Genomic DNA, 26,382 nt, shown 5'->3' with positions numbered 1-26,382 from the left:
CAAAGGGACAGCAAAAGCAAAAGCGGAAGAAGGACATTTTGAAGGTGAAATGTTTTAGATGTGGAACGTTGGGCCACTTTGCATCCCAGTGTCCTTTGAAGCAAAAGGATAAGGATGAGAAACATGATCCTAACGTTGCTCCAGCAAAAATTGACAAAGATGAGTTTGCCATGAGTGTTCACGCATCTCCAAGAGGCAAATGGGGCAATATTGAGCTATAGTCAGGAGGACTACATGTGGGCAGGATCCTTTAGGAGTCCACCTCTTGGATCAATTCCTTGCTACGGGAGCCTGAGATTCAGCAGTAGCGAGATGGACTTAGTGTCAGATGATGCAGTGGATTGTTTGGAGAGATAGATGCAGTAGCCCAAGACTAGGAGCTGATCAACACAGAGCAAGGTTGGCAGCAGTGCAGTTGGCACAGTGCAGAAATCAGTAACGACACAAAATTTTTAGAGGGTCAGAGACTAGAGCAGTCAGATTCCAACATTCATGGTATTATGCTGAACACTGTTAAGTTCATCTAATTTTGGATGGTTTTTAGTTGCTTCTCTCAGCAACTAAGTTGCAGTACAAATGCAGTGTTAGCAGTGGCAATGCTAGCAGCATAGAAGATGCAACATTTGAGAGGGAGTTGTAGTACAAATGCAATAGTGGCAATGGCAGTGTCATGGGTAGCAAGACAATTGCAGCAGCAACACAGTGTTGGTGGTAGCAACAGTGCAGAAAGGAGGTGCTTCAGAAACAAAGCAGCATGCAGTTAGACATTGTTGCTAGAGCACTTTCCTCGCTAAGAGGGAGTTTTAGTTTTTGTTAGCATAGGATGTGCTCTAGCCATGAAAATTGGTGGAGAGGCTAAGGCACATGAGTTCTAAAGAACCCAAAAGTCGTTTGGTGAAATTCCACCTGGATTGTATTTTATAAAAATAATTAATATTTTTAATGGGGTTCCTAAGTCTAAACTTAGGAAAATTAAAGTATTAATGGGTATTAATCAAAATATGGGTGAGAATGATCTAGAAGGCAGATCAAGTCAAGTTTTAATTTTAGTCGTTGATTAGAGACTTAATCTCGGCCGTTGAAGTCTCAACGAGAAAAGTATAAGGACACTTGGGGTTCATTTAGAAACACACACAGAGAGATTGAGGAAATCGATTTTCTGAGGTGAGAAGTTCTCAGAAGGAAAATTGCGTGGAGAGATCTTGCAGCAGAGGGGCAGTGAGAATCCAGGAGAAGGAATTTCCAGAGAATACAACGGCAGAGAGAGGACAGAAAGACTTCTAGAGGAGGGCTGACACTGGCCTATGCATTGCTGACGCAGAGGCAGCACAGTCAGTGAGGGGAAGTTGAGTTTCTGCTGAGGAAATTCAAAGTTCAGTTGCCGAAAGCCAGGGTGTGACACTCGAGGCAAGAAAGTCAATTTCTCAGCCAGCAAATGATCTAGAGCAGAGAGGCGACATAATACTCAGGAGGGGTGATGCAAAAGCTGCCCAGGGTGACGCAATTTGACGCATAGGCCATTAGAAGGTGACGCAAAGCCTCCAGAGATGAAGGATCAGTCACTGATTCTCCAACGACAGGGTGAGATCATTTCACCAGTCTTTTGTCTAGTATTTTCTCTATAAAGGATTGCTAGTTGAGCATCCTAGAATTGTATTTAGAATTTTCTCCTACATAATAGAAAACCCTCAGAGTTGCTGCATTGGTTTTCCCGCATTGGGTTTTTCCAGGGACTATTCTATCCAAAAATAATTGTCCTATGTATCTTGTTCTTTGCTCAGTTTTTTGTTTCATGTATTCAAATATTAAAGAAGTGTAGGCTGCAGAAGTAATTTGCTTCAGTATTCAGAGAATAACTCGATAATGTATATTTAAATCAAGTAGGTGAAGTAGATTCAGATTTGCTGCAATAGGGGTTCCTTGAGGATCAGGAATTTTCACGACCCAAGCATGGGGTTTTCCACCCATCAGGGTTTGGGCCAAAACCATGAAGAATATGAGCATGAGAAAATTTGAGGTGATAGAGCTTGGCGTGCCAATTCCAACACTTCGAAAATCACCCAAATCGGAGCTCTAGAACTTGAGTTATGAATTTTTGAAGTTGTCATTAGTATTTGTATAGTCAAGTCATGTAGGCTTGAAGAGGATTCGTCCAGTAGACATACCCTTCATGAATTTGTTGGAGCCCTTGGATTTGGTATAAATAAAATGTGAGGGAGTATTCATTTAGACCAGTGTGGAAAAAGTCGGGAAAAAATCGGGATTAAATCCCCAAAACGCGATTTTTTTGGCTGGCCGATTATATCGGCCGATTTTTTGCCGATTTTTTCCCAGTCGAAAAAATCGGGATTAAATCGAAAAAGTCGGGATTAAATCGGGACTTTTTCCAAAAAATCGTGGTAGTTTCTTTAATGATTTTTTTTTCTTTGAAAAAATCGGGATTTTATTGAAAAAATCGGGATTTTATTGAAAAAGTCGGGATTTTATTGAAAAAGTCCGGATTTTTTAAAAAATGAATATTTTTGTATTTTTTTTAATTTTGCCGACTTTTTGCCGACTTTTTCGAAAAACTCCCGACTTTGCCGAGTTTTTCAACTTTTGGACCCTTGCCGAATTAATCCCGACTTCGACTTTTTCCACATTGATTTAGACATCTAATAGGACAACACATCTAAGAGAGGAGATCTGAAATCGTAGAAGGAGGAGGCAAATAGGATGCAAGGGATGAAGCACAAGTTTATGGGAGGTCGAGTTCTATTTTAGTGCAGATTTCTGTGTGAGGAAAAGCCACAATTCTAGGGCACATTGCATGGTGGCAATGAGGTGTCAAGGAGCAGTCTTACCTCCCAGAGAAGGTGTGGATTCATTGCAGGTCCTAGCTGCAGGAGTAGAGGGATCCTTAAGTGTATTTTGGAGCATCCTAGTGGGTAGAATTCTCTAAACTAGCCGCAACAAAGAAGGAGGGGATGACGTGGGAGTTTTAGGGTTGTTGGAGCCTCTTTTTAGCTATGTGGTGGGTTGTTCTATGCTACAGCTCAGCAGAGTTTGGTGAAGGGTGCACGCAGGTCTATATGGGCAGCAATGAGGTAAGGAGAACCCGTTTTGAGGGGGTTGTTGGGTGACAGTTAGATCTGTGGTAGGCTGCAAGCCTAACCACCTCAAAACAGGGCAGTGTAGGAGTTTGTGGGGCTGTAAGGAGCCCAGAACAACAACCCACAATAAGAGCATCTCTCCTTGCCTAGGTCACAGATTTTGGAGGGTTGTTTATGGACTATTGAGTGGGTTGAAGGGTTGTTACAGATTGCCCTAACCAAAACAGTGAAGGGACAGTAGGAACAACAGACTTGGAGGGAAGCATTAGTGATATGTGTTCGGTCATAGTGTGTGACGAGTATTGGATCAATTGTATTGCAGCCTGTGGAAGCCAAGGAGGTAGGGCTGATGCAACATGTTAGAAGCCCTAACCAGTTGGTAGTTTCACAGTGAAGTTTTGAGCCTAGATTTGTGTAGTAGCTCCTCTATTGCAGAAGCAAAGGGCAAATGGGAGAAGTTTATTGGCAGTCATGTGTAAGGGTCTCCTAGGTGTGAGGATGCCCTAACTAGGTGCAGATGCTACAGCATGGACTTGGTCACTCGTGGTCTATTCGAGGGCAAAGTGAGAGTGAACCTAGTGTGAACATGGATTGGGCATTTATGGTCTATTGGAGAGCAGCGTGATAGTGTCCAAGTTGGAGCCTAGTGAGCAACACCTTGATGGACAAAGGTAGTTGCGAGAGAGGCAGTTGTTGAGCTCAAGGGTTAATGAACCAGAGGAGCAATTGTGGAGCCCGAGACTTGTGTGTGGAGAAGGACTTCTACAACAAAAGATGGGTAGTCCTCCTAGCCCATGTTCATTGTGAGAGATGGACATCTTGCAGTGATAGGTGGCAGCCCTTCGTGCCCTATGTTGGTCTTCATTGGAGCAGCACAGGAAGGCCATAGCGGGCTGAATGTTGAAATTTCCAAGTCTAACCCGTTAGAATTTTTCTTGCACTATATGGTTTATTTCACCTACTTGTTTAATTACAGAACAAATTATTTAACCATATAAATACTGATATAAACACAATGCAGTCTCAACCATCTACAAATCATCAACTGAAAGAAATAGACAAACACACAAGGGACACCATTATTTTTGGACAATCGTCCCCGGAAAAACCCAACTTGGGAAAACCGGTGCAGCAGTTCTGAGGGTTTTATTATTAAGCAACTTTTCTTGAGTACAACTAGGTGCCAAACTGGCTCACCCTACAGAGAAATCTATCTGGCAGTAATACCTCTCTTCGGAAGCAAATATTCTGAAAGTCTGCTCCACGAAAATCTCTCCAGCACCTCTCTGAGGCTCTGCATCACCCCTCCTAGCCTCTGCGTCGGCCTAGAAACCCCTGTGTTAGCCTACAGAGGCTTTGTGCTGGCTCCCTGGCCACCTGCGTCACCCATGCAGGCTCTCTAGCCCTCTACGCAGTCACTCTGGCCCTCTGCGTAGCTCCTGCAGGCTCTGTGTCTGCCTCTCTGCCTTTGCGCTGGTCTTCCGGCACTATCTCAGCCTCTTTGCTATCCACTGACTGCCCCTCGCTGCAACTTTGATCACTGGTTCAATTTCTCTTAGCAAACCCCGCTCGAGAAAATCAAACTGGCTGATCAATCTAGTGTATCTCCAACTGAACCTCAAGCCACCTCTTATGCCTTTTCTGTTAAGTCTTCAACGACTGAGATTAAATCTCTAATCAACAGCTAAGATTAGATTTGGTTTGATCCATGTCATTCAGAAGCTTCTCACCCATTTTTATATTAATACCCATTAATATTTTTATTTTCCTAAGTTTAGACTTAGGAACCCATTAAAAATATTGATTATTTTAATATCTCTCTCACTAGGTAGAATTTCCCCAGACCATTTCTGGGTCTTGGAGATCTCATGTGCTTTAGCCTCTACACCAATTTTCATGGCTAGAGCACATTCAATGCTACCCCAAATCAACATTGAAGTCCCCGAGTAGCTGAGGCGCAGCAGTGGGCAGATCAAGAGCTGTTCACAAATGGAGCTGTGAACAATTGGACACGAGTCTCGATGTGTTGATGCCTTGATGGACTAAGGAAAAATTAGTGAGCAGATCAATAGCCGAGGTTCAGTGGCCAGAAGGACTTGGAGAATTAATAGAGGCATGAGCTACAGATTAGGAGTCGAAGGACCAAGCAGGTACAGGGTATGACCGAGGGGAGCTGAGAGAGTCGACTTCATCAACCAGATGGTTAGAGTATCTTGTTGAGGGTAGATTGGTTGTCGATGGAATGACACCAAGCCCTAGTTTTGTATCTTGTACTAGTGGATGTATGAGGGCCATTATCACTGGTTAAAAACAGTAAAAAGTTGTCTATATTCTGTGCATGTGTGATTTACTGCTATTTATATTCCATTGTGCAAAGTAGTATCGTTGAGATTCTTGATTTCGTAGCGTTAGAGATTTTAAGATTCGATCCTAGACCCAAGATTGTGGAAATTCAACAACATTATTGCTAGGATTTCGCTATACTAGGGCTTATTTGCTGCATCTCTTATGCGAAGTTATGGAAATTTTGTTTATGGATAGTGAATGCTTCATTTATGGGCCATGTATAATGAATTAATGTTCCTAGGGATGTTTCATTACTGAAATTCATCTTGACAGACCATTTATCTTGCAAAACGAAGTATAAAGTCTTTGAAGCTGCTTTTGTTGCTGCCCTAGTGCCAAGAGAAGTTGTCTTTGAGGCCTCCTTGACCTAGAAAATTCAAGGGTCCATAGTCATAATTCTACCTGACTCCAATCTCCCCAAAGGATTAGGCACTGTTCCACCCAAAAATGATCACCTTAAACCCATTTTCCTTCTCCCCTTCCCTCTTCTCTGGGTCTAGTCCTCTAGTTCACCTAGGGCATCAATTATCTCAAGATCTAACCATCCAAATACTTCGATTTTTTGTCCACAACTGCACTAGTGTGTCCTCAAGAAGCCCTCCAAATTTCATGAGATTCCGATAGTGGGATCTTGAAATGTCGCAAGCCCTAGCTCGAAGACCAATTCTTGCCCTTGGTTTCCCTTAGGCTAGAAACCTCATTGGGATCCTTGCATTGCCTTTCATAGAAAATTCATTTCTTGATCCCTTTCCCATTCCTAATTAGGTCAAGCATATCATTGGTTGCTAAACTCCCTCCTCTTGGCCTAACCTGAGTCCACTTGGTCTGGTGTGGTCCCATATCTTCTAAAAGTCAACTCTTCAAAACCACTTGGGAAACCAAGTTCCACAAGGATTTTAGGGTTTAGGAAGATCCTTTACAAGTCATATTCCCTTAGCCAAGCCCTCAAATACCTATTCCCCTATCCTAGAGAACCTTGCACCTTGCTTAAAAAGCAAGCAATTCCCACTCTTGAGTCTCTCCTAGAAAAGAGTCATCGAGATCAATTCATAGCCATCTTAGTTGATCGATCCTTAATAAGTGATTCACTATATATCAGGTCTCCTCCCATCAATGAAATTCCGTAAAGAGTAGGAATCTTCAGTTGTGGTGACAGTGGGCTTTAGCTTCGTTGTTGCTCTTAACCTATCAAGTGCCCCTCTAAGACCCCCTGCTAGTTTGAGCACATAGATATACCCTTTTCGGAGTCACCCTTTTAGGAGTCACCCTTTTCGGAGATTCCTTTGATAGCTTTGGTAGACACCTAGGTGGAGATAGTTGAGCATACACCTGTAGGGCCATCCGTTGAGGAAGTATCCGTTGATGAGGCACCCAAAGCTGTGACAAACTTTCCAGATGATGACTGCCTACAATAGGTTGATGAGGTGCTAGGAGACAGAGGGATCCGCCATTGATAAGGTCCCAAGAGACATATCCACCATTGATGAGATGCCTGGAGATAGAGGTATCTAGAGCCGTGACTGAGCTTACAGATGATAACCACCCATAGCAGTTTCAGCAATTCCAAGTCGACCTTCTAACATTGAAAAAGAAGGTCACGATAGTCTGAGAGGCTATTCTGCAGCAAAATGAGGAGTTGGAGGGGATGAGAGTGGTTTGTGCTGAGGTAGTGGCCAAGTTGACTCGTGTTGGGGAACGGTTGACGTCCCTAACGATGCAGCTAGAGGGGTGTAAGTTGGAGTGCCACAACAACCCTCTTCAACCATACATAGATGGGGCTCGTAGCGCTAGTGGGTTGCCTCTACATGTTGGAGAGGGAGAGGCAGAGTTACCTAGTCAGATCTCATGTGTTGACCAGGATAGTGAGAGGAGGCGACATGAGTTGCACATGGTGCAACATTTACATGATGAGGTTGTTGTGCGTGCTAGTACACGTGCATTCGATCCTGCCCTTGGGGTTGGATGGCGAGAGATTTTGAGTTGATACTTGATGGAGTGGACTGGATTTATGGAGATGGTCGTAGTTGGGAGTGAATCCCAACAAGAGCTCCCAGACATTGGGGATACTAGAGGCTCAGGTTGGCATTGGGATCAACATGGGGATTCCTACCTTGTACTCGAGATGCGGGATGACAAATGTTGGGATCCAAGTGGAATTCCCCACCACCTCATGGATTTGGCTAGTGAGGGTATTGGCGGTGTGACGGTTTTAGTGATTGAGCATCCACACACTTTTAGATCTCCATCAGCATTAGTGACGGATGGGATTGACAGGGGAGCAGGCAGACTCCGCGAGTTGTTTGGGGATGTTGGTCGTGCATGGATTTGTGGGATGACTAGCACACTCTGGCAAGAGCTTGTCAGAGGAGGTGGCAGCGGCAGGCCACTAGATAGGGCACTGTATGGAGACGATGCTCTCCCATTGATGTATTGGTCATGGTAGCCACTGATGATCAACAGAGCAACGATATTCCCCCTAGCATATATGGAGATAGGTCGCTCAAGTCTACCAAGACAAGTGAGGAGATTTGTCACGCATCATGGTGGGTCCACTAGCAAAGTGGCTAATACATTGGCACACGTGGGATGCCTTATGATGCAGGGTGGTATGACACTAGGTAGTGGTATCCAGCAGTGCACAGAAGGGTGCAACTAGGTGTAGTCATGTGCTGAGGGGCACGGAGACACATGTTTGTATGCAGGGGTGCTTGGTCATATGTAGTGATGTGTGACGCTACCCACGGGGATTTTGGGGCGTTACTTCCAAGGAGACCGCCTGATGGGGAGGACAATCATGCCATCGGGTGTAGTTCACCCAAGATCAATGAGGACGCGGATGAGCATCATTTGATGATATCCATAGGGACTCAAGCACTTGCCACACTTCCACATTGTTTGCAAGCACAAAGGAGGTGGATGTTGTCCCTTGTTGCCTTTAGCACGAGCAGCAAGATGAGGGAGGCTCACTCAAGACAGTTAGTTGGGACACAGAGTATCCAAAAAGGGATTTCTCAATGGTGGCATTTAGTTAGGGCATGAGATGATAGATACGGGTTTGGGGAGCGTGTGGTTGGCTACAAAGTTAGCGAATACTCCACCCTTGAGTTCACACTTAGGGAGGTGACTATGAGGGAACTGCATGGTGCACTTTGAGTAGGACAACTCGAGGCATTAGGTGAGCATGAGGTACAGGGGATGGTAGTCCTTATTGGCAAGATGATGCCTAAGCTCCCAGATGTACCTGGGCACATCACCAGGAGCTGAGATATCAGATCTTGCTGTGTGATTTGACAAGAGCATAGCAGTTGGTCATTTGCGGGACAGATTCTTGATGCTCGATGCCCACCTATTGGATGATACATACAGGGGTCAGAGACAAGGCACAAAGGGGTCCCAATAGCTAGAAGCATATCATAGCAGCAGGCAATGAGGATTGGCAGTTGTGGACCTCCAGTATGGCTATGGGATCCAGGGATCCAGTGGATTGGTGGGACACTGCACTTCTTAGTAAGCACAATCAGGATAGCAGGTGATTCGGTTCATTCTCAGGCTGACACATGGGGGATCACCGAGGTCTCCGTTGTATGGCGAGGTAGATTGTTGCCCAATATTGGGGCCAGCGATGGAGTGATAGGCACTGGCATTGTTAAGTTGCATTGGCAAGTTGGGCCTAGCCTCGATCATCACATATATTATGGTCGAGAGTTATAAGAGAGGAGGCTCGGGTATGACAATGCTAGGCAGTTAATCATGACCAGAGTGTCACAAGGCTAGTAGGAAAATTTCTTTCTGTGATGGGCATGGGACCCTAGTGTCACAGTACTTGACAATGCGGCTACCTTTAGGGTTGAGCTAGGTTCGAGAGGGGGAGATCATTTCGACCTTCCATTCGATTTTACTAATTCGTTGTTGGTGAGGGGAACTTCACCAGCATGGAGGGATGGTCAGCACGAGGAGATCAGGGGAAGCCCATGCGGGTGAGGATTCATCTCCACAGGAGTCAAATTGTATCTTTAGGAATCCACCCTTGCAGTGCATGAGATGCATGACTCAGTAGAGTAGCAGCACGAGGAGTTTATATTATCATTATGCTCTACTTACTGACGACATGCAGGAGGTTGTGGATGCCTGTACCAGGTTGGGCAGCAAGTGGAACAAGAAGTGCTTCACATTGATTAGGATGGCTTGGGATCCTGGTATCGAGGGACTCCTTCATGGCAGGGTAGTTCTAGAGACAGGGATGACCCAATGGCACATTTGGGACACCAGTATTGTTTGCAGCCACTGTTTGGGTCAGCTGATCGAGGGGGTGCTTATTCAAGCATTGCTAAAGGACAAGCAATTTTTGGTGGGGAGGACTGTAATATCCCCAATTTTTATTTTCCGCATTAGAGACAATTTTGGAAAAAGGGAGACATTTCCAACATTGGGACTTAGGAGGAAAATAGGAAAATTACAACTTTAGTGGAGAGTGGGGGCCACAAGGAGAGAAAATTTGACCCAAGAGGAAATTCGCACTAGTGAGAAGAGAGAGAGAGAAGAAGGGCTGCAAATTAGTGGAAGGTGGGGACCACCAAAGGAGAGAAGGTCAGCAATTATAAATAGAGCTTGGAGGCCTCCATTTGGTATCTTTTGATCATTTGATAATTCAACAATTAGTTCTCTTGCGCTGCTTAGCCAAGACAAACCATGTTGTTCAGCACAAGGAATTTCCAAGCAAAATTCCACCCTCATTTTAGAGAACTTCAAGTGTCTCCCTAGTGAGGCAATTTGGGGAGTCCAATTCAGGATTTCCACTGATCTTTATTGTAAGTATTCACTCAATTTTGCACACTCTTTGGGCGTAGAGGCAGTTCGAGTTGCTCATTGGAGGATCAACTATTGTGGGTTGGAGTTCCGGCTATTTTGCAGGTGGTTATCTCTATTGATGCCAGTGATTTTGTAGTGGATTTGCAGAGTTGAGATCAACATTATTTTGTGGGTCGAATTTGTTAATTTTGGCAGTGCGCAGAGTTTCCTGGACAACTTGCGTAGGCATTCAGAGAGAGTCCATTCATGGAGCAAGGGGTTGGAAAAAGGTTGGGTTTCTGAAGTTAAATTTGTAGGAAAGCGTGAGGAAATTTCCAGTGGTGGTTTTGGGTCTAATTCAGCAATATCAGAAGTGTGGGGCGTTTTCTAACCAAATTGGGCAATTCGCACTTGTTGGGGGTCACTAGGGGTCGATAGATTCAACTCAAACACTTTATGGGCTTTTGTGGGTTTATTGAGAGGAGTCCCCAACTAATTTTACAGAATTTTTTGAGCAAATTTGAGGGTCGAAATCTCAGCTCCATTCCAATAGAAACAATAGTATTTCCAAACCAAAGCGCAATTATTAGGGGTGAGCCATTCTACCACTTAGGTTCGTGAGATATTTCTAGGTTTTGTTGGGCATCTAGTGAGGAGACCACCCCAGAGTTTCAGCTCATTTTGAGCATTCTTTAGGGAAGATATTCCAGTTCCATTCAGCAACCAGCACTAGCATTTTCTGGGCAGGGCACAGTTTTTGGTGGAGAACCTCTCCGACACTTGAGTATTGTACTCTCACCTGGGTTTTGCATAGCTTGTAGTAGCAAGCCCAGGTTCTATCTTTCTTATCATCTAATGTACTCAGTTCTCCACATTAATAAAATGGCTCAGTTATTCGCCTATTTCTTGTGTTTTATTGACCGGTGCATGTGTAGTAAACTTTATTTGGTATAGCCTAGTTCATGTGTCTATTAATAGCTGTAAATTTCAATTTGGAATGTTACAAAGAACCAAGTATTAAGAAAATTTTTAGAAAAGTTGGAAGAAACCACATGAAATTAGTGAATGAACACTTATGCAACTTTCAAAAATCAAAGAATTTAAAATCTATAGAATAAAGATGTTACAAATTGGAAAACAAAATAAAAACATTATGATAATCTACATTTTCAAAAAAACTTACATTATAAGTTCAAGTGGGAAACGTTTGAATGAACAGTCTTTGATGATTTAAAAATGAATGATTTATAACTACAAAAGAAAATACGATGAAGTTGCAATAGTAATCTGAATCAAGGAGGAAAATAGATGTCTAGTTTTGTAACTCTAAAAATAAACCACGTATTCTTTTATAGCAGTTGTATCAGAAACTATAACTGAAATTACCAGGAACAGGAGGCAAAGCTTCTAGTTCACGTATCCAACTAGGCTTCCTATATTGTTTGACAAAATAGCGGCTGCAAATAGTGTTGCTATCACCATATATCCCAGTTCTCGATGTTCCTTCTCCCGAAGACTGACATGATTCAATAATGTCCTGCCCATGAGACAACAAATAAATAAACCAAAAACACATTTAGTTGCAACACAGACCATAGAAATATACAACAAAAGCATGTAATCACATTAATACTTCACATCTTCAGGTACTTTTGAAATAGGTTTATACATGAAAAAGAAACAAAAAGTTAGCATTAGGAATACCTTAGAAAATTAAATGTAGATAATGATCATGATTCATAGAACCTTTCAAATTATCTTAAACAATAATGAAGAGAGAATGATGCACAATAAAAGATTATGTTTCCTTATAGAATGGGTAATATATAAATTGTTCAGACATAACAAGCATAATTCCACATCTTATGGGAGTATGTCTTATCCCGAATGACTGGCTTATATTTTCACCGTTATTCATTTAACTTGCCTAACTTGCTTTAACTCTTACATATTACTTAGGCCTGTGACTATTTATTCATAATTTTAGTAATGGTCATTATATTCTAAAACAATCACTTACATTTGTTAACCTTTAAACCAAGCTTGTCTTGAAATTTTACAAATTTAACTTTAGACAAGGGCTTGGTAAACGCATCAACTATTTGGTGCTAAGAAGGACAACATAAAGTTCTCTCCATATTCGACCTTCTCACAGATGAAGTTAGGATGAATCTCCACATGCTTCTTCGAGTGCAAACTAGATTTTCACCAACTTCGAAATGTCATGTCTTACCCACCAAAGGTGTGACCCCTAGGAGAAACTTTTCTCCTATTCATCTCTTCCAGCCGGCAGCCCCTAAGAGCCACTTTGTAGTTGATGTGAAGTGCCATTCATATCTCTATCATCTGCATCAATCATATGCTTCCTCGCCCATTTGTCAAGAGCACATGATAGAAGGTGGGCTTTTGATCAAAATGTACTTTATTCATTATGCAATTGGTTGCTTATGTTTGTTTGTATTTAGGCATTTTAACATATGTTATGGGGTGACTTTGAAGAAAGAAGGGTTTTGGTTGTAGTCTTGTTCCCTCACCTTAAATGGGGGGTTAATTTTCTATACTAGTCTAGTGGGACCACCCCTAATGGCCAATGGCTTTAGAAAGGGGCACTACTTGGGAATCCATGATAGAGATAGTGTGACCCATTGATCCATTTTCCATACTTATCACTTCTCTTCATACATTACAAACCCTTATTACACCTCCCTTCTTCAGGTCAACTGATCATTGGTTCATTGGGATTGGGCATCCACACATCCTCACACCAAGGGTAGGGTTGGAAATGCACCCTGGGAGGTCGATGCAGCTAAAATAAAAAGAAAAAGCATATAATGGCCACAAGAGAAACAAAGGAAAAATCAAAATGAAAAAGATGGTGGAGACCAATTAGCATGTGCAAAATTCAAGCATGAGCTCTACCTCTATCATATGGCCATCACCGGTTCCTGGGCCGATGTTTCCCTATCTCATAGAAGACAAGTAACCCTTACATGTCCAAACCCCTAATAGGCATAGCCCCATCCTAAAGGGGGTAATAATTGTTATACATCATAGAAAGCAAGCTCTCATTCCTCAATCTACGAGTAGTAATACAAGGAAAAATCAAGAAAGTAAAAGGCAATCAAGAGGGGTGGAAAAACAAAGGCCAAGGTAACTCATGCATCCACAAGTGCTCCCTCCTCACATTTGTATACCCAGGATGAGGTATCACATCATAGCTTGTTCCTTTGACCATGACACTTGGCCATGGAGTTCCTTCCCACCTCCCCCCTTCGTTCCAACATTATTCACATGGAACCTATCGATTGAAGGGAGGATTGAGGACATGTCACTTCTCTTTGGGGGTTGGAAACACCTAATAGGGTCATCTACTAGTCACTCCTACCTAGCGAGGTAACACCATTACGTGACTAAGGCCCTAATTTTGGAAGAGAAACCACATATGAAGTGCCATTATCCCCATTTCTTTCAAGCTTGGTTCACTTAGATGCACTAATGGTTAATGTGCCTAATGATGAAAGTTGCAGCAGTAGACATTGTGTGTGATTGGCAGGTGGTTCCATCTATAGGTCTGGGCAACTTGACTAGGGTTCAAGTCCTCCAAAGGGATATATTAACACCCACAAGTCATGCATTGAGAGCTATGGGACTCCAGAGCATTTTAGAGCATCATTCATAGCCATGGGCACCTCCAGCACCCATAGTTTTTGCACTTTGCCCTATATTATCCATGGGATGATGCACCTGGACCAACATACCCCCGATCGACTTAGCACTTCATGAGGGTTAGGCCACTGATTTGTTGAAAATTTGACACCTCAAGGATGAATTTCTAAAAATAGAAAGTCTAAAAATAAAATTTCTAAAAATAGAAAGTCTCAAGTATGACTTTCCAAAAATAGTAAATCACCTTGCATCAATTGGTAATCAACTATTGTTGATGGAAAATCCCTTTTGATCATCAATCAATCTTAATAGTTCAATTTCGACTTAATCATCAATATTATCATTAATATTTTATTATTATTCTTATGATACTATTATATTATTATTAAAAAGAAATTCAAGTCACTCAATCATGGCTCTCAACAATGTTCTCTTACAATCTCATTATTGTTGAAGAATGTAACTAGGTTCGGTCTTCATAATGTCTCATGTAATCATGATTTTATGTATTTGATGTAAAGAGAAAAAATATTATTATTGTTATATTGTAGCATGGGTTTCATGCTCAAGGTCATTTTATTTATAGGTCAAGTACCCATTGAGTGCTTCTGAAGCTTTGTCATAAAGTCTAAGAGTCAAAGAAGTCATTGTCATGTGTAAAGACCCTATTGGGCATCATTTATCGGTCAAAGGAATTTATGTAAGTCAGTTTGTGTCATAAAGACCCTCCAAGATCAATTCCGCCTAGCAGTCAACAAGTCGACCTACAAGAGATGTCAAGCTGGCCTATTGAGGGCTTCCTAGAAGCCTATATATAAGAGGTACACGACCTCAATTGGGAAACATCCAAGCAGCTCGTTGAAGAACAAGAAAGAGACCAAGAGAAAGAGCGAAGAAAAGGAAAAGGAAGAGAAGATAAGATTGAAGTTTTTAGAGGACGGTTTTGGGCTATTCCTACCACATGTGCGAAGATAATACGGGCATCTTCTAGTTGCAGGAAGACCGAATTATAGTCATATCAAGGAGTCGAATTTAGTGTCAAAGAAGATCAATTTGCAAGTCAAGTTACCAAGGGAAGAGGATCAAGCCAAGCGAAGGAGAAAAGGAACACAATTCTGCCCTAAACCACTTAAGCACGCAAAATTACAGAGATTGCAGGAGGGCCAAAAAGTGTAGACTTGAAGCAAAAGCCAAAAATCTGAAGCGAGGATAAAATCAGAGATGTTGAAGCTAGTTTGACTTGGGTTGACTTTGTGAAGGACAAGTTGATCAAAGGAGAGGTTGACTTCGTCTTGGAGGGGTCATTGTCAAGGGTCTTCGGTCTTGGAATTCGTCATTTAAAGATTCTATAAGAAGAGAATAATTCTTTTGGTTTTCCTCTCAAGAGGAGAGGTTTTGGCCCTAGCTAACAACCTATATTTTGTGTCCTTTTGTTCTTTTGATCTTCATAGTTTAGTAATTGTTTGATGATAAGAACACTATAATAATCAAGTAAAAGAGAAGCTAACTACAAAGTACATCAAGTTAAGTAAAAGAACACCACAAGCAATTATCAAAGTTAGAGAAATCACCCTAATCTAGCTGCCCTTGATTTTTCAACAATTATTGGCATGGCATATTTCTCTTACACTTGTTGATTTGAGGTAGCATCGGAGGTGCTCTAGCCATGAAAATTGGTGGAGAGGCTAAAGCACATGAGATCTCCAAGAACTAGAAATGGTTTGGGCCGATTCTAACCGGTTTGGGAGATATTAAAATAATCAATATTTTTAATGGTGTTCCTAAGTCTAAACTTAGGAAAAATAAAATATGTTGGAATTTCTAAGTCTATCTGTTAGAAACCCTTCATGTACTTTTTTGATTTATTTCTGCCTACTTGTTCTGATTAATTAACAAGTTATTTACCATGTAAATACTGAAAATAAATACAAATACATGCTCAACACATTACAGATCATCAACTAAAGGAAACAAAACAAGCACACAAGTGACACCGTTGTTTTTGGACCAATGTCCCCGGAAAAACCCAATGTGGGAAAACCGATGCAACTATCTGAGGGTTTTAATTATTAAGCAGTTTCAGAATACAATCTAGGTGCCAAAACCGGCTCACCCAACAAAGAATAATCTCGGCAGTAGTACCTCTCAGTCGGAGACAGATGTTCCGGCTGAAACCCCGGATAAACACTGACATCTCCCAGCTCCAATCTGCCCCACGAAAATCCCAACGTCAGCCTCTAGGAACTGCGTTAGCCCTTTCTAGACTAGCGTTTGTCTAGCATCACCCTAACTCGCCCTGCGTCAACCTCTGGAGGCATTGTGTCAACCCTTAGAGCCTTTGCGTCACCCATGCTAGCTCTCGGAGGCATTGTGCAGCTCTTGGTTGCCTCTGCGTGAGCCCTAGCTGGCTATGCGTGAACCTCTCGCTGGCTCTGCGTCCCTCTCTCCTAGCTTCTATGCTGATCCCCGTGGTACTATCTCTGCCTCTCTGTTTCTATATTCACTGCCCCTCAGCTGCAACTCTAATCACTCTTTCGACTTCCTCAGCACACCCTGCCCTAGAAAATCGAAATCTTGATCAACACGATGTGTTCTCCAAGTGACCCTCAAGCCTCCTTTTATACTTTTCTCGTTGACAATTCAACGGACGAGATTAAGTCCCTAATCAACGGCTAAAATTAACTCTGGCTTGATCCATGACTTTTGGACCCTTCTAACATAGTTTTATATTAATTCACATTAAAATTTTATTTTCCCTAAGTTTAAACTTAGGGACTCAATTAAAAATATTAATTATTTTAATATCTCCCAAACTGTTTAGAATATGTCCAAACCATTTCTGGGTATTGGAGATCTCATGTTCTTTATCTCTCCACCAATTTTCATGGCTAGAGCACATTCGATGCTAACCCCAAATCAACACTCCCTCTTAGCGAGGACTGTGCTCTAATAATACTCCTCACTGAGTATCATCCTGATCATCCGGCGTCAGTCCTGGTGCTGATGCTAGCCCTGCTGCCCAACATCCTTTGCACTACTGCATCATGTACTGCTACCCATGGCCCTGTCACTGCTGCTGCTGCATCCGTACGGCAACTCCTCTGCATCCATGTTGCTACCCATGGCTCTGCCATTGCCACCGCTGCATCTGCACTGCAATCCCTCTCATCATGCTGCATCGTGCTGCCCATGGCACTGCCACTGCTAACTATTGCATTGCAACTCAGTTACTGAGAAGTAATTAATTGATCTCCCAACTCTGATATCTTTGTCAGGCTAGAGACACCCTCGATGCTGAAACTCCCTCTGTCGCTGACAAGTGCTCCCTCTCCGACCTTTGCACTACTGCAACAACTCCATGAATCTCACACTGCTGCCTCACGTTGTCCTGGGAATCTTGCACTGTAGCTCCCTCTGTCGCTCCATTCGCATCCGTCTCTACTGACATCCGCCAGTACTGCTACTCTTCTTCAGGGCTCCCGTAGCAAGGTATAATCCAAGAGGCTAGGTACTTCGAGGATCCTGCCCCTCATCACTTATAGTTCGTCTGACTACAGCCCGATGTCTCCCCACTTCCACTCAAGTGGCGTGTGAGCATTCATGGCATAGTCATCATCTGTCTCCACTTCCTTCTCCACCCTTGTTGGCGCAGCCTTGGTCTCGGAAGCCTCTCCCTTTCTCTTCTTCCTTGGACACTGGCTCGCATAGTGACTCAATTCCCTACAGTTGAAGCAATTGACCTTGGAGAGGTCCTTCTTCCGTTTCTCCTGCTTTCCCTCAGATGCTAGGGCAGCGTCCTCTTCTTCCTCCTTGATTGTGATCCCCTTGCCGCTGCTTCCCACCTTGCTTAGCCTTCTGATCTCTTCTTGGCAAAGAGCCGCCCACATTTCCTCTCAATCTAGAAGGGTTGCCCTGCCCAGTATGCTCTGGACAAACACCTCCCAATCCTCTGAGACTCCGTTTAGGGTTGTCCTCGCTATTAGTTCTTGAGCCGACGTGGCCCCTATGGAAGTCAGTTGATACCGAATCTCCTTCAATCGAATGAAGAAGGTGTCTATCTGCTCCCCTTTCTGCATCTGGTATGACCACAGCTGATTTTCAAGTAGCATCGTTCTCTGCACAGAAGTATGCTAATACAATTTCTTTAGTGCCTCCCACATCTCATTTGTCGTGTCCTTTTCGGCAATATGTGGTACTACATGGTCCTTGACCCCGTCAAGGATGATGCTCTTGGCCCTTGCCATTGCCTCCTCGTACTTGTCGTTCTCAGCTGGGTCAACTGGGATCGCTATCTTCCTCAAGGCGAAGTGCCTAATACAATTCCTGTCTAGAACGGACAAGATTCTAGCCTTCCAGACTACGAAGTTTGAGGCTCCGTCCAGTCTGTCCTGGTCTCTTACCCCGTTCACTGCCATCTCGCTGCTCCTCTACTTACCTTCTGGAATTTCTCGATGTGACTCCCTCTGAGCCTCGATTTCCCTCCTGGAAACCCCTCTGCCAATGTCGAGATGCCCCAACTCCGATCCTTAGTGCAGTTGCACCACTGATCCGGATTTCTTGGCTATAAATCCTCGGTAGCAACTCCCTCCTCCTTGGTCTTGCCCTGTTAGGTACTGTTCTGACTACAGTACCCCACCAACTTCACTCTGCAACTTACCTGCAACCTCCTAAGCTCCAACAAACTGAAGGTTAGAGCTTTTAGGTTCTGCACAATCCTGACACCAACAAAATCCACACCTCTTAGCCACGGGCGTCAATCCTTCCTGACTAAGAAAGATGACCGGGCACTGCGTAGGTCGAGTCTGCTCCCCTCTGTCACTGCGCTGATCCTCTTACTGGCTCAAACTTGATGACACAGGCACTGCGTCACCCCTTTCTTGCTGCTTCTCTGCTAGGAACAACTTCTGTCACTCGAGACAACTGTTTTCTGCTGTTGCTACTCTGCTCGGCTGATGTCCTTAGTTCTCCTGTGATCTGCAACCTCACTTTGATACCATGTTGGAATTTCTAAGTAAATCTGTTAGAAACCCTTCATGTACTTTTCTGATTTATTTCTGCCTACTTGTTCTTATTAATTAACAAGTTATTTACCATGTAAATACTGAAGATAAATACAAGTACATGCTCAACACATTACAGATCATCAACTGAAGGAAACAAAACAAACACACAAGTGACACCGTTGTTTTTGGACCAATGTCCCCGGAAAACCTAATGCAGGAAAACCGGTGTAGCTATCTGAGGGTTTTAATTATTAAGCAGTTTCAGAATACAATATGGGTGCTGTTAGTGTCAGTCTTTCCAGCCTTCCTCCAGTGATCAAACGTGCTCTTACAAAGTGATTTTGAAGTGTCAAGGTCAAATTTTGTCATTTCAGTGAGTCTTCAAACAAAATTTGGTCACTAGGCATTAGGTCTAGGGTTTGCTCTCACACTTTTCAAAGTTGCCCAAATGCCAATCTATGTCACTATTCAGTTGAGTCTATCATCATTCATAGGGTTGTCATTATCATCTCAGTGTCTAATGAGTCATTTTACACCTTGTTCATGCTTCAGTTGCACCTAGGTAAGGTCATTTCCCTCTCCTAGGGTTTTGAAGGCAATTTCTCTTGGACGGTCAAATCATCGGCAAAACTTGTATCTTGATGTTTATACACCTTCCCCTATCCTTAAAGTACCTTATTAAATGCTTCCCATCCCTTAGATCCGCCAAATTCCTCATTTTTGCACAAACCCTAGTTTCTTGCTACAACTTGGCAATTTTCTAGGTTGGGCCTGTGTTTTGCCCCTTTGGACCCTTTCCCCTCACTCGATCTCCGCGATTCCACTTTCCCCTGCTTCCTAACATCCCTCCCTACTCCCCAAAATTTCCTCAAGAATTTAGAAGCCTCCTATCCCCTTCATTTCGCTTCATTTCGACAAAGTTCCTTGTTTCACACATCGGGATAAGTTTCACTCAAAAGATGTTTCAGAGCAATCAAAGATGAATTTTGGAAAACGGAGAGAGATTTTTGTCCACAACATGCCAAAGAAGAAAAACCTCCTTCACTTTTTACACAGGTGTCATGGTTTTAGAGAAATGTCAAAATTACAATCGCCAGATCCAAGGAGGTTGGCCAAGGCACTAAAACGACGGAAAAGGCCCGATCCCCTCCACATCTTGACTGAGGCTTCATTGAAGGAGCATGACGCTAAATGACTTAACTCCAGCACAAATTTCAAAAAAAATTGAGCATTTTTTGTCACTTGTGAATTTTTGGGCAAAAAACAGGTTTTCTCCACCAACACATTGTGCGTCGCGCGCGACCCTTTCGATGGGCAACTCCTTTTCAGGAAAACTCAGCATTTTTGGATTTGTCATGCAAAGGTACACTTGCTCAGCAATTGCCAAGAAAGTTCACCAAGTTTTGGGCCTCCAGAAAGTCAAAAAAAAGCAAAAAATGACTTTCTGCCATCTTTTTGACACACAGAAAGCAGTCTTGGGAGATTGCAATTTTGGAGGGGCAACTGGCCACCAAATTCAGAAATTCCACTTGGGTTGGAAAGTAGACATCCAGACCTTTCCAACAAGTCCACTTTTGTCTCATTTGGACACCTGGAAGTGCTTCAAAAGTAGCTCCAAAGGCGCGCGACGCGTTCAGGATCAGGGCGCGACGTGTTGGGCAGTTTTCACAGAAATTCACCTACAGCTCAGCAAAACGCAGTTTTGACTGGATTTGACTTTTTGGAGTAGATTTTGATTTTCCTTGTTGTAAATGATGTAATTTTATGATATTTTAACACTTATTTATCTCTTCTAGAAGATTCATTTATGAGATAGGCAAAAATTTAATGAATGAATTGGTTTCCTAGCTTATAGAGGCAAGTTGTTTTGACTGCCTAGTTTTCAGTGCTCAGTTTAGAATTGGTTGAAACAGCTCCTAGGATAGTGAGCTCGACCCCTAGAGGCAAGGAAAGATGTTAGATTGCCTATATTATGTACTTTCTTGGTCATTTTCATGGTTGGACTCTTGAGGGAGAAAGCCTCTATTGTATTACTCATTGTATCTCTGCAATTTTGGCAAAGGAAGAAAGACCAGGGTTTTGCAGTCCTTTTTGGGATTCCTGTGGTTACATGTATTGATGGTGTGTTTCTCTTTGTACTTGTAAGTTTGTTATGTGAATCATCTTCTTACTTTTCCTTCTGCAAATTAGGCAAATGAAGTGTTAAAGTAGAATTCATGATTTTCATGCTCTGCTTTTAAGTTTGCTTAATATTTATGTTTTCATATGTCTAAAGAGAACTCTTGAAGGTTTCTTGCTCTCTTTAGCTCCTCACCGGTCATTCCTATCCATTCACTTAATTCAAAGGCATCAATACAGTCTCCTACCTTTCCCCAAAGAACCCCCTGCAAAAACTGTGTCCAATCCCCGCACCCAAAATTGCCTTTCCCCAATTTTCCACCAAAACCCTAAAAATCCCAAATCAAACCTTCTTATCAGTTTACTAGCCTAAAATCAGTGTTCTTTATTGGTTATCTCTGCCCGTTGAAGATCTTTGCTGAGATAGATCAGAGAGAGCCCTCTCCTGCCCCGTAGGGCTAGCTACGAGGCTAAGTGGTTTGATGTTGCCTTGGAGTTTACCTTTTTCAGCCTAAGGTGAAATTTCAAGCGCTAACATATTGGCGACCATACTGGGGAGAACAAAATTGTTTGTGGGTTGATGTGTTTGTTTCATAAGTCTTAGACGGAGCCTGAAGTTATGCCAAGTAGCCTTCGAAACGCTTTTGCTTTGCATAAGCGGAAGTAGATAAACGCTGCTTCAGGCAATCTCCGTGAGCTTGTGGATATAACACTTCATTTGCATTTTACCCTAGTACATGTATCAAGTTCAGATCTGATTGTTGATGGTGGACAACGATCAGACACTTGAAAGGCTGAAATCATTCACTTGGGGACTCTAAATCATTTTCGAGATCAGATCCAAAGACTCCACTGGAGGATGATCCCGACCAGCAAAAAAATGAAAGGACAACATGGACAGATCAGGTATTCAAGTTGGAATTTCATCCAAGACATTTTGTTCTTTGTCATAAATTATTTCTTCTCTTGCAAAGTATACTATGCCTGAGTTGCAAAGTATACTATGCTTGAGAAAAGATCTCAGGCTTGCAGTTGATTCTTTCCCTTTGAAGATTGTGAATACCAAAGATTTGCATGCCTTTGAGCTTGATCAGGATCCTTTTTCCGAATTTTGTGATGACCATCTTCAAATTGATGAGTCTCAAGAGACCAAGACTAATTCTATACCTGCTGTACATACCCCTACACCTTGTAAAATTCCAGATCGGTATAAACCTCTTGTTTTACCTTCTGTTCTCCATGCTTTCCCCAAAAACTATGATCTATACTTGCCGAGGTTTGATGGTGAAAGTAAGAATGTCAACGCTGAGCAACATGTGCAGAATTTTGAGTCTTTTCTAGACCTTTTTGAAGTTGATAGTGAAGATGTTAGTATAAGGCTTTTTGCTCTTTCTTTGCAAGCCAAAGTGAAGAGTTGGTTCAAAGCCCTGCCTGATGCAAGCATTTCAGATTTCCAGCAGTTCGTCAAAGTATTTCTTGACAGGTGGATGATCGGACAGAACCTTTTCTTGATTGTAGAAGAGTATAACCAACTGAAAAGAATGCCAGGGGAGACAGTACAACAATTTTCTGCCAGATTTAACCAAGTTTATTATTCGATGCCAGTTGATATAAGACCTTCTCCTAGATCTGCTCTCTTGCACTATCCGGGTGCCTTTGATCCGGAGATGGAGTTTCAGCTGAGAGAAAGGAATATTGCAACACTTCACGAGATGCAAAACAGTGCAGTAAATGTAGAGGCGCATCTGCTGATCCGAAGGGCAAGGTTGAAAGAAGAAGAGATGAAAAACATAGATCCGGCCGAATCAACATCTCTAGAGGTGAAGCTTGACATTTTGGTAAGTGCAGTGGAAAAGATGATGGACAAGATCACCACAAGGAATGATTATGATGTTCAAGGCTCGTTGATTGAAAAGGAACAAGTTGCTGATCCAAAACATCTTCTTTCTTATCCCAGTTGTCATAGATCTGATAATGATTGTCTTATAGATCATCTTGGAGAAGAGAGATCTATTGATATGACATGTATGATTGATGATGTGTTTTATAGTGATGATTTGCCTCATTTTGATCAGTATGATGATGATTATGTTCTCCAAACAGAAGTTACTATTGCAGACGAACCAGCAGCTAGTTTGTGGGAGGAGGAAGTTCACTTACAGCAGCTCGAGTACAATGATCAAATGATGCATAGCAGCTATGACATTGACGAGGAAAGTGCAGCAAAGTTTGAAGTAAGTGAAGGATCTTTGCCTTTTTGTTTTGATTCGTTTCAGTTCATCAGAGATAACTACCATGCAATCAGAAATCAAATGTCAACAAGTCTTGATTTGAATCATCTTGAGAGCAATGAAAATTTTGTTCAAGACTTCTCATATTCAGATTTGCAACCCCCGAAAGCCATTGATTGTCAAGTTGCAGCTGAAGACTTGGAAGTGGACACACATGATTTAATGATTCAAGGTGACTCTGTACCATTCTGTTTCGAATCATTTCAGTTTTTGAAGGGTAGATTGCATAGTAAATCTTCAAATGAACAGCCTATAACAAATCAGCAATCTCTCAGTGTTAATGTTGAGGATGAGACAGATAACAAAATTCTTGAGCAGCCTGTAGCATCAGATTTGCAGCCACCAAATGAAATTGAAGGGCAGATTACAGATGAAGCTGTGGAAGACGAAATACATGATTTGATGATGCAGGAAGATTCTATACCCTTTTGTTTCGAAGCATTTCAGTTTATAAGGCAGAATCTTCGTAAAATCTCTCAAGAAAAAGATGAACAGCTAGAAGGATGTCATACATTTTCAATGGATACATTACAGCAGTCTTTTCAAGTTTTTCATGATCCAATAGCTGATGTTTTGGATGAGGTTTGCAGTCAAAGTCTTTCTCCATTGACTACATGTGAGCTTGAAACATGTGCTGATATGAATTTGATCCGGCAGCCGGTTTCTTTGTCATTTTCAGCAGAGGTCTCGTCACAAGGCTCAGATCAAAGTTTGCATTCATGGTATGAGGAAAAGAGAAGTAATCCATTGGATGAGCTAAGTTCCAGTGTGCTTGAATTTCAAGATCCTTATGCAGTGTTTTTGGAGGCGGATAGAGAATTCATATCATTCAACGGATCTGTTTCTAAGTTATCATGGGAGTTGCCTTTCAATAGTTCTCTCTTGTTGTTCATAAGTGAGCACTTGTGGAAAATTCGAATAGCAGATGGAATACTTACTTGGTTGCATTGGTTGTTTCATTTCACTTGATCAGGTGATGAATGAAACTGTTAGAGTAGGTTTTGATGAATAAGCTTCACTTTCAGCATCATTTCCAGTTTGTCAGTTGTGTTTAAGTATTGAGTCAGTTTTTAGTTGAGTGAGAGTCAATTTGTGTCATCCGAGTCATCAGTTTTCAGTCATGCATTTTAGTTTGAGTTTTCGACTCCATCGCCCAATCCATGAAGGCACTGTCTAGCTCTTACAGAGATCTGCGGTTCTTGGCACCTCCAAGGAGATACCATCCCCATTGGAGCCAGTGTTAGTGTCAGTCTTTCCAGCCTTCCTCCAGTGATCAAATGTGCTCTTACAAAGTGATTTTGAAGTGTCAAGGTCAAATTTTGTCATTTCAGTGAGTCTTCAAGCAAAATTTGGTCACTAGGCATTAGGTCTAGGGTTTGCTCTCACACTTTTCAAAGTTGCCCAAATGGCAATCTATGTCACTATTCAGCTGAGTCTATTATCATTCATAGGGTTGTCATTATCATCTCAGTGTCTAATGAGTCATTTTACACCTTGTTCATGCTTCAATTGCGCCTAGGTAAGGTCATTTCCCTCTCCTAGGGTTTTAAAGGCAATTTCTCTTGGACGGTCAAATCATCGGCAAAACTTGTATCCTGATGTTCATACACCTTCCCCTATCCTTAAAGTACCTTATTAAATGCTTCCCATCCCTTAGATCCGCCAAATTCCTCATTTTTGCACAAACCCTAGTTTCTTGCTACAACCTGGCAATTTTCTAGGTTGGGCCTGTGTTTTGCCTTTTTGGACCCTTTCCCCTCACTCGATCTCCGCGATTCCACTTTCTCCTGCTTCCTAACATCCCTCCCTACTCCCCAAAATTTCCTCAAGAATTTAGAAACCTCCTATCCCCTTCATTTCGCTTCATTTCGACAAAGTTCCTTGTTTCACACATCGGGATAAGTTTCACTCAAAAGATGTTTCAGAGCAATCAAAGATGAATTTTGGAAAACTGAGAGAGGTTTTTGTCCACAACATGCCAAAGAAGAAAAACCTCCTTCACTTTTTACACAGGTGTCATGGTTTTAGAGAAATGTCAAAATTACAATCGCCAGATCCAAGGAGGTTGGCCAAGGCACTAAAACGACGGAAAAGGCCCGATCCCCTCCACATCTTGGCTGAGGCTTCCTTGAAGGAGCATGATGCTAAATGACTTAACTCCAGCACAAATTTCAAAAAAATTTGAGCATTTTTGGTCACTTGTGAATTTTTGGGCAAAAAACAGGTTTTCTCCACCAACACGTCGCGCGCCGCGTGCGACCCTTTCGATGGGCAACTCCTTTTCAGGAAAACTCAGCATTTTTGGATTTGTCATGCAAAGATACACTTGCTCAGCAATTGCCAAGAAATTTCACCAAGTTTTGGGCCTCCAGAAAGTCAAAAAACAAGCAAAAAATGACTTTCTGCCATCTTTTTGACACACAGAAAGCAGTCTTGGGAGATTGCAATTTTGGAGGGGCAAATGGCCACCAAATTCCGAAATTCCACTTGGGTTGGAAAGTAGACATCCAGACCTTTCCAACAAGCCTACTTTTGCCTCATTTGGACACCTGGAAGTGCCTCAAAAGCAGCTCCAAAGGCGCGCGACACGTTTAGGATCAGGGCGCGACGTGTTGGGCAGTTTTCACAGAAATTCACCTACAGCTCAGCAAAACGCAGTTTTGACTGGATTTGACTTTTTGGAGTAGATTTTGATTTTCCTTGTTGTAAATGATGTAATTTTATGATATTTTGACACTTATTTATCTCTTCTAGAAGATTCATTCATGAGATAGGCAAAAATTTAATGAATGAATTGGTTTCCTAGCTTATAGAGGCAGGTTGTTTTGACTGCCTAGTTTTCAGTGCTCAGTTTAGAATTGGTTGAAACAGCTCCTAGGATAGTGAGCTTGACCCCTAGAGGCAAGGAAAGATGTTAGATTGCCTATATTATGTACTTTCTTGGTCATTTTCATGGTTGGACTCTTGAGGGAGAAAGCTTCTATTGTATTACTCATTGTATCTCTGCAATTTTGGCAAAGAAAGAAAGACCAGGGTTTTGCAGTCCTTTTTGGGATTCCTGTGGTTACATGTATTGAT

General features: G+C 42.3%; 1 protein-coding gene across 2 annotated transcripts in view; it reads right to left on the bottom strand.

Moving 5' to 3' along the window:
* Nucleotides 1-26,382, bottom strand: part of LOC149217466 (uncharacterized) — a 342,847-nt gene that overhangs the window by 65,892 nt on the left and 250,573 nt on the right. For both annotated transcript variants that reach the window (XR_016250681.1, XM_089391373.1), the window contains exon 7: nt 11,613-11,763. Coding sequence is in view for 1 of the 2 variants with exons in the window: in XM_089391373.1 (XP_089247499.1) it covers nt 11,613-11,763 (151 nt within the window). In the remaining variant the exon portion in view is untranslated. The remainder of the gene's footprint in view (nt 1-11,612; nt 11,764-26,382) is intronic.

This window comes from Pinus tabuliformis, chromosome 1_1 (genome assembly GCF_031772625.1).
Source record: "Pinus tabuliformis cultivar Carrire ecotype Pingquan chromosome 1_1, CPIR1, whole genome shotgun sequence".
Lineage (NCBI taxonomy): Eukaryota > Viridiplantae > Streptophyta > Pinopsida > Pinales > Pinaceae > Pinus > Pinus tabuliformis.
The sequence above is the reverse complement of the archived record's forward strand: the minus strand, read 5'-3'. Positions and strand labels throughout refer to the sequence as shown.